We start from the raw sequence: 13,483 nt of genomic DNA, 5'->3' as shown, positions 1-13,483 counted from the left end.
ACTCAATTGACAACAAATTTAAATCATATATTCTCAAACTGTACAGAAAACTCAATGTGTGCATTGTAACATACAATACAATTACTAATGCCATGTCCATTGTTATCTATGCCCCTCATTACTTGCAATTAATTAGCTCGTCACCCATCTATGATTAAACAACATTTAGAAGTGAATGATTAAATATAAAGGAAGCTAAACATTTTATATTGGTGATTCAATAAAATAAACTGCATGTTAAAATGAAGCTATCAAAGTCCAACCAACCTTCCTTCCTATGAGCATGTTCATGTTCACGAACTGGTGTTCCTGCCGGAGCTCTCCTGTCAACCAAAAGCTGCAAGTAAAATCAAACAAATTAGAACCAAAAAAATGAAGTTAAAAAACCCATTTTAAAGTTTAAAAGCAATATTTAAGTAGCACTATATTTGACTATCAATAGCACCATCCATTATGATCCTTTCAGAGTTATTAATATACTGGAACAGGCATGGGGCTGGGGTCAACAACATTTAAACTAAGTATGGATGTGCTGGTAAATGACAGAAGATGAAAAATAATATAGTAGGAATCAATTAAAGAACAGGAGAAGGTGCGGTGTGGAGAGCGGTCAAATTTTAGGGAAGAGAAGTAGGTGGATGCCTTGAAATTTGTCTTTGAATAGGTTAAATCCAAAGGGCATTAGGTGTGTGTATATAATATTACAAACACACACAGACAGACACACACCAAATGTGTAAGCAACTACACAATGACAAAGGTTGTATAAAAACAAGTAAACCAAACAAGTGAAATCAAGGCCGGGAGATTAATCAATCAGGTAGCTGTAACTAAAAGAGATCACTTTGATCTTTCCTTCATTTGCCACTTTTTTCATTTTTGTGGGCAGATGATTGTTTAAGAAACTTCTTGGTGCAGGAGCGCGTCAGCAACAGGAATTCTGGCGGTGACAGGAAGACAGCATACAGGATTATTAATGCAGAAGTTTATTGCAACAGGAAGTCTGGACGACAGGAGGACAGCATATTAAAATACACAAGTTTATATCATTATAAAATTTAAATGATGCCCATGTGTAATCAATGGATACGAAGAGCCAGGTAACTGAAACAAGAAGATTCGTTTGTAACTGCCCATGAACAATATATAATGGTATGGAGTTTTTGAAAAGACACCAGAGAATAGTTTAAAATGAGGTTCTTTCCATTTCTCTGGCTGTTGACAGCCATTTCCTTTTTGTAGTTTGTTTAGTTTCCAATAAAGTTTGCTTAGATCAGTCTCTTTTTGTTTCTTCTGTTTCATGGTGTCATCCTTGTGAAAGATAGAACTGCAGCCTTTGTATTTTGGTCATTGATTTACGAAAATTATATTTATCATGGTCTGATGTTATCAGGCTGCATGTTTTTGCATTGCCTTGGACATTTCCAAAGCATTGTGTTGGCTGCAAAAATAAATATATTTTAAATAAATCTGAGATGTAACTTGATATGGGGCTGCATGTTATGAATTTGACTTGGGAAGAGAGATTTTGGACTGATTTATGTATATATCAATCAGTGACTATATTGCAGATTTGGTTTGGAGAAAAATCTGATTTGTCAGAGTCTATTCCTTATTCCCATTGAAAAGTATTTTGGAATTTATTTTAAAATTCCGTGCTCTTGGTTTATGGTATGATTTTGGAGCAGATTTTAAATAGAAATTTCTGATTTCTAATCAAGGCAACCAAACCTGATTTTGGTATAAGATTTTTGGTGGTTTAAAAGTGAAATATGGTTCAAGAAAACACTAATAAATTTTGGAATGTTATAAGTGCTATGAAAAGGGAATTACTTGGATTTAATAATAAATGGACTTGTTGCTATTGAAATAAGATGGAAGGCTGGTTTGAAGAGATTAGGAATTAAAATGTTAAAATGAGAAACCTTGGAAGACTTTGGTGACAGGAACAATATAGAGTTACCTCTCTGTCTATATCTGGACAGTAAATTAGTTTAAGTTCACAGATATAGAATAAAGAGCTCATTTTCCATGTTATTGTGATGTAGAGACAAATCCACTGTTGCAACCCTTGAATGTTTTATTCTGAGGACAATTCCAGTGTTGATCCCTCTGCATCGCTTCTCAAGAATCACAAGGAGATTCTTGTGAAAAAAATTACTCTCATATAGCTAGACATAGCAAGACGGTTCTTTAATTCATAATAATTCATTCTCAAAGATAACATTAATAACACATATTTTGATGTGAGACAATGTCAACAATACGACTTATTCCATATGCCATGTGAAAATACACTAAATAAAAGCAAGTAATGTGACTTGAAAATATCAAAATGCTTTTGATAATGGATTGCAAATCTCTCAAATTCAGAATAGTGTACGGGAATGTGTCCCCTTGATTTTTAGCATCTGTACCGATCCTAGGGATGCGATGCCTTCGGAACATTTCTCTGGTGTCCCAAAAGAACAAAAATTACGGATTACGGAGGGGACATCCTGGAAACACCAAGGCCAGCCGTCCCCACCCCCTAATTCTCAGCAACTTTTTGCAATAAAAAACAGTCCAAACTTTCTGCATTTGGAGAACATTAACCAGTATTCAATAGCCAAAAAAAGAGCATTAAAGCAGGAACCAGCAAGAGAAGTGAAAGAGGTAAGTGATTCTTCCATTTATCTTAGCTTTTTTCTAAATTTTCTTAAGTTCAAATGATGAAATGTAAGGTTGTTTGTGTTTTTTAAGTTTCCTTATAAAATATTATTTGAATGTCCTTGAGAAGCTTTAAAAAAAAATTGCAAAAGACCCCTTTAGTCATTAAGAACCTCTTCTCCAGTTGGCAACAGGCCTTCACAAAGACAAAAAGAAACAAGTGCCACGTACTGGGAAGTACTTGTCGATATAGTAATGTAAATATTGTTAAAAAAATGTTATGAATTCAGAAGTAGATTAACTAGTTATAATATAAAAACAATAATTTTTATTATTACTATATTAGGATTATATTTGTATTATCATAAAATATATATTTAAGAAAATATAAATTTAAGAAAATTTTAATCAAAATTTATCTAATAACAATTATAATAAAAATTAACTCTATTTAATTCATAATTTAAAGTTATTATTAAAAAATAATATATAAAATTAGGAGTTAACCTCGCAATGCAATGGCAATAATGTCATTGCAAAGCCATGTTGAAATGGTGATCTTTGTTTAAATCCCCAGCTCATACGATTTGTAGGTAATAAGCTTGCGATGGAGACATACGTGCACATTGATTGAGCTACACGGAGGTCCCCATAGGCATAGGCACAATGTTTGACTAGAAGCCCGCATTTGAAATCGGCCCAAGCGTTGATGATTAGAAGTGTTGATTGTTAGCGTTGTAAATGAGCTAACAAGGATATTGTTTAAGGCTCCAAGTCAGAAGGAAATATTTTTTAAAATTGTATGTATGGCCTTGAAAATAAAGTTTTAACTCTCAAGCCCTTTTTTTTTATTGTCAGTAGTTTGTTGATTATGTCAGCACTTTTTGTAATCCTTCGGGAATTTCACTGAGGCCATATATAAGGTCGGCGAGTAGGTTGTAGTTGGTATGCAAACTTGATATTTTCTTTGTATGTGTGAACTTCTAGTTGGAGTTATATGTTCTACCAATTTGAAGGTGAGAGATCCTCCCAGCTTGACATCTACAATTTCGGTAGGAGTCACCACTCACCCTATTTTGCTTTGAGTTTGGTTTGAAATTATTGCTCTGAAGTTCTATTTGTTAAAATCTAAAGTACTATCATTGTTTCCTCTTTGCATGTGTGAATTATCATCTACGTGTAATACCTTAAAAACATCATTGTTATTTTCAGCATCATTGTCCAAAGACAGAATCCACCATACTATGCGACTCTATACCAAGGTAGCAACAAAGATTGGGTATGCACGAAAGGAGAATCGGTGTCATAATATTGTTCTACAACAACCAACCACCGTATGGCTGACTCTTTCTCACCACACAACGCCAAGACTACCGTACAAGTGACTTAGTTACCATATGGCATCCCAACAACCATATAGTGCCTCCTCGCCACTATACAACAGCCCTCACCCTACAGTTGACCACTTCCAACACTCCACGTATGGCCACCGAGAAGAAGAATAAGTGGGTCCATACATCATCATACAAACCTAGCAGACACATATTGCCCCTTTAATCTTGGCGTGAGCAAAGACACAACTTTGTATGGTCTTGGCGTACAGGCAGTTTGATGGAAATGTGTCTTGGGGACATTATAATGGCATCTAAGCTAATGATTCGACCAACTTGTCGGGTTGCAAATGCATAAGGCACTCAAAGCATACACCGAAAGGAGATACTGTTCCACTGATAAAATGGGGAACCCCACAACCCTGCCGCTAATGTCATGGCATTGTTAAGAGAGCTAGCTAGAAGTCAAGTATAGCTCAAACACACCATGGTTAAAGGAGAGGAAAGACAATGACTCATGGAAGAAACATTTTGGAGGTTGGTAGAAGTGAACATGAATGGAGAACAAAATGGGTGCAGCAATAATCATGTCACACGAAGAGCAAACCCTCAACATTCACACTCTCGACCATCAATGCCCACATTTCTGCTAAGAACTGAAGCACCTCCCAAAGAGTGAGAGCCCACATTCGAGGGAATGCAAGAGCGTCTAAGGAAAGACTAGTGGAAAAGGGTTTGAAGGAGATATATCCTTCAAGGATTGTGTTGATCTACGAATGAGATATTCAAGTGCTAGAAGACGTGGCCACTACAATGCTGACCAAACAAGAGATAGGCCAAGTAAATCAGTCATCTTTTGATGGATCAGGATTAATCTCCACATGGGCAAGGGTACATAAGGCGGACACATATTTCCCGCTTAACTCAATGCTGGAAATGAGGTGATCAAATTTGCGGTGCTTCAATCAGAAGGGATTGCATGAATGGTGGTATGATGGATGGTCATCCTCAACAATGATCAAATAACCTCCTATGCCAAATTCACAAAGAGGCTAATAGACCACTTCGACAGGCAAGATCCAAAACCTAATTTTGTGGAGTTGAAGCAACTGAAGCAATTTGGGTCGGTTGACAATTATATCACTGAAATCCAGAGAGTATCTATACTGGTAACAGAAATCTCGAAGAAATGATTGATTGCTTTGTTCATGGATGAGTTGATGAAACCTCCACTATACTTGCATTGAGAGCATCAATGAATCATAGCAGCAGTTGCAAAGACTTCTCATCTCATCTCAAAGAGGTAAGTGTTAAATTTTATGGATTTTGGTGGTTTTTTCTGTTTACAAATTGTATTCTTAATTTGTTTTACTTTCCAAGTCTTCAATTGTATGTTTTCCATTCAAATCTAAATTTCATAGTTCAATGAGAGAAGTAGAACAATAGCAAATCCTACATATTTTTTAGAAAAAATTGTAAACGTGTATTTACAATTTTCTCTTACAGAAAGTAGGATTCGCTGATTTCGCTGATTCTTTCATGCCTACCTTTTATCCTAGTGCTTCAACTAGTGCTAATGCTTATACTTGAGCTCCTTTTACTGGCATTATTAGCTTTCCTCCTAAAATTCAGAATTCTAGATTGAACAATTATTTTGTGCCATACGCTACTCTTGTTTCACAACCCTCGCTTGAGAGAATGTCTTGAAACAAGGAGTTCAATGATGCTGAAAGTAATCAACTTGCGAGTTTTGGTTCTTTTCTAGCATTCCATTTGTTGCAGCGAGGTAATTCTTTTTCATTTGATTGTTTTAAACTTAACCTTTAAAACCTATAGTTTGAACTTTGGTTTGTGCTTTCTCTAATCATAATGAATTGTTATAATTTTCTCACACATACTTTTTTAATCTACTTGTGACACCTCTCCTTGCTGGCAAGGCATGACAGATGCCATTACCATTTGTAAGTTGGGGTTTAAAGCTCCTACAAATGTCAAGTGCCTCCCTCTTGATAGATATGGTTGAGAATATAAAAGTAAAGTTAGGACCAGCAAGGGTCTTGGAGCAAAACAAATAGCACCATCATGACAGATGGTTGGACCAATAGTAGGAATAGAACACTCTCAAATTTTCTTGTTTCCTACAGAGCTGATTGATCATTCAACTTCCCTAAATGCATTGAATTATTTAAATTTTGATTTACCGATCAATATTTAAAATTTGTAATTTGTGATTTATTGATTCATTGTTGATCATTATTTTATTTTATTTTCAGGATCCACCATGTTTTTAAAGTCCATTGAAGCATCCTCACATATCAAAATTACCACATACTTATGCGAGATTATTGAGGACAATGCAGCAAGCTATGGTGCTCCAGGTAAACTTTTTAATGGAGAAATCCCTAATAAAATTTTGGTCTCCATGTGCGGCTCATTACCTTGACCTCGTATTGGAGAATATTGGCAAGCTTGAATAGATGAAAGAATGCATTGATAGGGCCAAAAACATCTGCAAACTTATCTACAATCAGGCATTGGTTCTTAGCATACTGAGGCAGCATAGGGGGCAGGAGGAGTTGGCATGTCCTAGAATCACAAGATTCACCTCAAACTTTATCACATCAAAATGTGTGATGCAGTCAAAGACATCTTTGAGGTACATGTTTTTTGCTGAGGAGTGGATTTCCTCATCCAATTGCATGCCCATTGCAGGGATGGATGTGGCAGATTGCATTTTTTATGAGCCAGGTTTTTAGACCCCTAGTACAGACATCATGTAGGTAAATTTACTGCAGTTTAATGCATAGTATTTACTTTTAATTTATTAACACATTTTTGTTTTGTTTGCGACTTTGCTTATTTCCATGCGCACATGTGACATATGTAGTTACGGCTAGAGCTTGACTGCAAAAATTAGATAACTATTTCTCACTGAACCCCATAGGAGAAAGCAATCAACTTTGTAAAAATTCATCTAGAGCGAGCTGCTGATGAGTAGGATGGCATGGTAACCCAAAGACACGACTCAACTACTACTAGAGAGTTCTGCCAGAGATTGATGGTGAGGTTTGACAATAAGGATCCAAAGCTTCATTTGGAGTTAACAAAGTTGGAGCAAGAAGGTACAATTGAGCAATATGTGGTAAGAGTTTTAGAGGCTATATGCAATGATTCCAGATGTGGTGGGAAGGAGATTAATACTGCATTTTATAGAGGATCTGACTAAACCGCCAAAGGGTTTGACAAGGGCATTTGATTCAAGTTATTTGCAAGATTCCATTAGGAGAGCTCTAAATTTGAAAAATTCATAGAACAAATACAAATTCTACTCCAAGAATGCATCACCAAATCAGTATAAGCGTGCTCCTCGTGAGAGTTTCCATCAACCTAAGCACCACTCGCAGAACCTGACAGGGTTCAAGAATCCAAGAACCAAAACCAAACGTCACTTGTGAAAATCCTTGGAAGTCAGGTCATGGGTGCTCAGGAAAAAGGTAGATCGACTATAAAGAGGAAGTCTCTAATAAGAATTCAGAGACAGGAGAGTCTGAACGTAAGGATGTTGCTGATGTGGTTGAGCATGAAAAGCATGGAGGAGAGCATTCAGGAGGCACACTTTCAAGAGGACCTAATTATCATCCTCTAGAAATTAGAGGGGAATTTACAAGGAACTATTGACAATCTTTACCAATAGTGGATCTACCGACAACTTTATTGATGAGTTCGACGACAAAGGATTTTAAAGGATTTAATGTTACTGTGGTTAATGGGTTTACTATTCCATAAATCAAAGTATTAAGCAGCTTGAGTTGACCCTAGGAGGCTTTCAAAGGTAAAAACGTGAGGGGAAAAGAAAATTTGTTTCCCACCTCAAAAGATTTGGAAGCCCTGTTTTCGTTTTTATTCCCAAAAGCAAAAGAAGCTCAATCATTTTTTTTCAAAAATATCTCTGTAAGATATGGGGGGAGAACAAAATAATTGTGGCTTAATGATTTCTCAAAAATAAATGTCATAAGAAGAAGGGTCTTTACCTTCTGTTGAAACTTGTGAAAATGATAAATTCAACGAGGGGGGTGGGGGGATTCTTTGATAGCCCTCAAATGCATTTAAATGTTGATTTAAAAAGCAAAAAACAAGATTTCTCTTCCATCTCAAATGACTTAAGAGCCAACATCCATATCATGCATTAATGACTTTCTACAAAGGAGAATCTCAAAAAAAAAATTAGAAGCTAAAGAGACAATAAATGGAGGGGTGCAATGTAAGTAGAGAATGATGATCATATTAGAAACTAGGTTGGGATCTTGTTCCTCCACTCTCAAAAAAAATGTTGTCAATTGCTGCTGTTGATATAAAGTTAAGGACAACTCTAAAAGTAAAGTAAAACATATATGAGACAAGATTTGTCACTAGTGGCATTACCCAATAACATGGTTCAAATAATCATTAAAAAAATGAACACCATAAAACCATCACTATGCATCTCAGAATGATTAGAGGATACACCAGAAGGGTGTTAAAAATGCATTCCTACATAGTGATCTCCAAGAAGAAATTTATATGTTCCACTCAAAAGATTCCAAACAAACAAACAAATAAACCTTTGTATGATAGCTCAGAAAATCTTTGAATGGTCTTTGACAAATCACAAGTGCTTGCTATGGAGACATAGTTATAAAGGTAAATTAATCAATTGTTTGATATGACCAATATAACTTTGCATCATTTTCATGGAATGGGCATATTGTAGGATTGACATTCTATTGTGATATCTCAAGCAAGAAATGCAAATGATTTCCTTCATAAAATGAATATGATAGATTATAAGTCAGCTGCTATATCTATAAAATTAAACCATAAACCACCATGTGAAAAGGCCAAACTTACTTCGTATAAACAACTAGCAGAAATTTTGTTAACTTTACTATATCCAAATTTTACCTATGCTATAAGCACTGCACCTAAGCTTATTCAAACTCCATATATAGATCACTCAAAATGGCATAATAGAATATTTAGGTATATTACAGGTACACTTATTTATGCCCTTTTTAATCCAGCACCAAGAATACTAATTTATTTCTTAACTTTGATGGTGATTATGTTGGTGATTTTATTGAAAGGAAATCTATCTCTATGTATGTCTTCAAATACGGAGCAGGTGCTATCACATAAATAATAAACGGAATTGTGGCTTGTTCATCTATAGAGAATAAATATAGAAGTGCAATAGAAGTGGCAAACTGATAAACATGGCTTGAGAGTCTATCCTATAAGACTCATATGTATACTAGTGAAAGCGCCACAATATTATGCAATAGCAATAAGTTATCATGATCTTGCCAACAATCATGTTAAACATCAGATTAAAAGCACAATGAAATCCATGCATACTTAAAATTTTAAAATTAACATAAATATTCTCCAATTCTGCAAAAACGATGATGAAGTCACAGATATATTTACAAGACCTTTGTGCAATGCCAAAATCTATTCTTAAATACAATGCACAACCTCGAAGTGTTGCCATTGAGGGAAAGCATACCTAACAATGACACCCCCTAGTGGCTAGCCTTGTAAGACCTATGGGTATTGGATAAGACCTAAGAGTGCATGTAACACCTATGTACAAACTATGGCATGATGTGGCACATGTAAGATCTGCAGGCCTTGTCAGTGAGACGTACAAGTCCTCTGTATCACTTCCTCTAGATTATTTCTTCCATGTGTAAAAGCATTGTATGTAAGACCTAAAAGCACATGTAAGACCTATGTGCATTGTGTATTATAACAAGAAATTTGAGGAGTTTTGTTTTTAGAAGGCTATTTAAATGTGGTCCAACAAGAAATTCTATGAGACATTATGAGAAAACTGAAATATGCATTATTGAAAGAGGTTTATCATTAGTTTGGAATGCATGATCTTCACCTTGGCATACATTTTATCTTTGTGACATGCTCGTCAAAAAAGTTTGCATTATTAATGAATGAATGAAAGATTTTTAATGACATCCACGAGGCCATAAGCCTAAGAGACCCACATAAAACTGCTAGTCAGTCTGATATCATTTCTCCAACCTGTCTCTTTTGTTGGGGATTTGCATAAGTAAAATGGCCCCCTTGAGGAGTCTTGGTCCTTCGACAAGGTCTTTTATGTTGTTCACTTTTAATGTTTCTTTGTGCTAGCTGCGAATATCCTCGTATGTTGTAAAATCCTTCAGATAGTGCCACTCTGTTTCCACCACACCCTCGTTGCAAAATCTACAAATTTTGTCCTCCCACTCTTCCTTAGGGACCTTCCATCTACCAGCTTCACATCTCAAATGGTGGGACCCAGATCTCAATTGAGTGATTAGAATTTTCATCTTGTCTTTCTTTTGATCTCGGCTCCTAAATATTTTTTGTCGTCATGTTCGCATGTGGGATTAAATTCTTTGACATAATAGGCTTTTTTTCTACCTAACTGGTTTACCCACGTGGCAAATCTGATTTTTTCTACCACCCATTTTTTTATCTCAAAATTGTTTTCCGAGCACTCTTGTCAATGTTCCACTTGTTGAACCATTTAACATTTTGTTTCTTCCATATCTTCTTCCGACAAGCTAGTTCTCCATCAACCACCCTACTAGGCCAGCGATGTGCATCCATTTTACTCACTTTTTTTAGATAGCTCAACAATCTAACAATTGCCGAGGCCTCCACCGGGAACATGCCCGCCTCCGCTAAAATAATCTTGTATGGAACTGTTGATTTGATTTTGAGATTAGTTGTGATGAAGTGTTTCTGAATTCTTTCAATTTGTCGCCATTTATGGTTTGATACGCTGCTCCCCCATACCTCGCTGCCATATAAAATAATTGGTATCACCAGCAACCCAAAGAGGGTTTTCTTAGTCTTCCAATCCCATAACTCTGCTGTCTTGAACCTATTTTTAAGGATCTCCATCTTCTCTTTTTCAGAGAAATCAACAATATAAATGCCCATAAACATCAAGGAAGAGTGTTAAAACATAATGATTATTGCAGACAACATTATTTAAAAGTAATCCTATTAGCATTAAATAGGACTCTATTTTATAATAAAGTTTAGCATTTATAATATGGCATATAAATCCCATATGCGCACACACACGCATATAGACATAGAGAGAGATAAATTGACATATTATAAAACAAAAAATTGGGAAAACCTTATGGTACAAACTATGTTACCAAATTCTTCTTTGACGACCCCAAAGTCTGGTCCAATTCTTGCATAGTCTGGTGTTTATCATATTCTTGTGAAAGTCTGCCCAAATTCTGTTAGACGAACCCGACACAAATGTTACCGTGTTTATGGTGAATTTGCAAATCTACGGCACGTCCTTGGCCAAATTTGGCCAAAAGATGGTTTTTTTTTTAACTTTTTAAAAGTTATTTTAACTCTATTTTAGTCAATCCAACCCTAAAATAGACCACTCAAAAGGCCAAAAAGGTAAAACATGTGTCATTTGGACTAAAACATTAATATATGTGGTGCTGTATTTTGCTATGTTGCTTTACTAATAGCACAGTGGTGTATAAACTTATTTGCTGCTACACACACACACACAAACACACATATATATATTAAGAAAACATATGTTTTTATATAGACAAACCCAAAATGAATTTGATCCTAGTCCAAAAAAATTGAACAAATTTCGAACCTGAATCCGAATCAGCAACTTAATTTAAAAACTCTCAAAAAGCATAATTCTTTATTTGAGAAAACTTACACTGTCTGTCAACCAATCTCAACAAACTGACTTTCCACAATCTCAACAAACTAACGTTCCACAGCCTCTCCTCCCCTTCTTCCAATGCATCAATACTTATTGCATTAAAGTCAAATTCTCATACACGCATCACAGGATATAAAAATTCCATTTATGGGAATCCCTAAGATATCTAGCTGCATTCATCCATCCATTATGATTGGAGTGATATACCTTTTAATTAAGGTATATGATAAATAAGTTATAAAATGATGCTTTCTAATGACAATTAATTATCACACCCAAATTTTCTGAGCATCAGGTGTGTTGTTGTAATTCTACCTTGATTATTATCATGGCTAAATCTCATGATCTTGGATTCCTGACAAAACAGGGGTTTGAACATTAAGTTGAATGATACCGTGTAGTAAATTGAACAATTCTCTAAGGTCATGCAACCTTTGTCAAACAACATGCTTGTTGTGTATTTTCCCTGTTAAAAGCAATAGGCAATTGAATGGCCCTATTGCCATCTGGAACAATACAGCATAACTACAATGCTGATCCAACTTTCACTATGCACACATCAAGCTAGAGCATAACAGAATAAATTTAATTTTTATGTGCAATCATTTTATCTCAATGCCTACGCAATATGGCAACTCTGCCAGTTAAAAGCAATAGGCAATCGAATGGCCCTATTCCCGCCTGGAATAATACAGCATAACTACAATAATATGCTGATATAACTTTCCCTACACACATCAAGCTAGAGCGTAACAATGACTGAAATTAATTTTTATGTGCAATCATTTTACCTCAATGCCTACACAATATGGCAACTCTGCCTGTCCGTGTTGATCAGCTGGTGTATCTTTCTTGTTTGCATAAGCTGAATAGCCAACACAAGCATACTTAAAGTCTTCCAAGCTCCGTCCCTCATGTGAAGCCTCTATATCAGACCCTACTTCGACATAGTTTGGCACTGTTCATTCAACATTTAAAATAGTAAGCATATTTGTCCAGAATTTTAGCTCTTCTAACCTATGAACTTCAATATATAAATTACATGGATTGAAAGTGGATGTGGATGAAGACCCAATCGGAGAGGCATAAAAAGAACTCTGGAGAAAAAAAAACTAAACATGCAAGCAGCAAAGCAACAGATAAAATGTATGGTAAACTAGAAAAGACAGTAGAAAGAGAAAAATAAATCAGAAAAGATAGTAGACGGAGAAAAATAATTCAGAAATAGTTAAAAGACCAAAAGAGAACTTGAGGCTTGTCACTTTTTAAGCACACACCATTCAATATCTAATTGAAAATGCTTTGGATCTTCCACAATGTTACCAGAGACATCAGAGCTTACAAGTTATAAACCAAAGATTAATTAAATCCTGTTATCATTAATAAAGATCATGTTGCAAATCTGTCTTGAGGTACTCCATCAAGCAGTTGTCTATTCATTCAACTGAAACTTAAAACATTAACACAAACTAGAGTCCATGCGTCATTTTGTGTAAGCTCTAAACTAAATTCATGATTAAAATAGAAAAAATCTCTAAACCAAACTAAAAAGCCATATTTTGGTTTTTCTTTGTTCAGTTTCAAGACTGCATAACATGTGCCTATCATTTTAGAGAAAAATAAATCAGAAAAGATAGCATCATTCTCTTTTGTAGATAAAAATAATTAACCAAATTAGTAATACAGAACTTTAAGTAGTACGAAAGCTAAGAGGGATGTTATAAAAGTAGCAGAAAGTGAT

At 35.3% G+C, this 13,483-nt stretch overlaps 1 protein-coding gene across 2 annotated transcripts in view; it reads right to left on the bottom strand.

Moving 5' to 3' along the window:
- Positions 1-13,483, bottom strand: part of LOC149576008 (altered inheritance of mitochondria protein) — a 73,410-nt gene that overhangs the window by 39,109 nt on the left and 20,818 nt on the right. For both annotated transcript variants that reach the window (XM_089816126.1, XM_089816127.1), the window contains exons 2-3: positions 12,534-12,700; positions 268-337 (exon numbers count right to left, since the gene is read on the bottom strand). In XM_089816126.1, coding sequence (XP_089672252.1) covers positions 268-337; positions 12,534-12,700 — 237 coding nt within the window. The remainder of the gene's footprint in view (positions 1-267; positions 338-12,533; positions 12,701-13,483) is intronic.

The sequence above is a fragment of the Cupressus sempervirens genome, chromosome 1 (genome assembly GCF_028749045.1).
Source record: "Cupressus sempervirens isolate cs-2001-9-10 chromosome 1, ASM2874904v1, whole genome shotgun sequence".
NCBI classification, from domain to species: Eukaryota; Viridiplantae; Streptophyta; class Pinopsida; order Cupressales; family Cupressaceae; genus Cupressus; species Cupressus sempervirens.
Note: the sequence above shows the minus strand (reverse complement) of the source record. Positions and strands in the feature narration are given on the sequence as shown.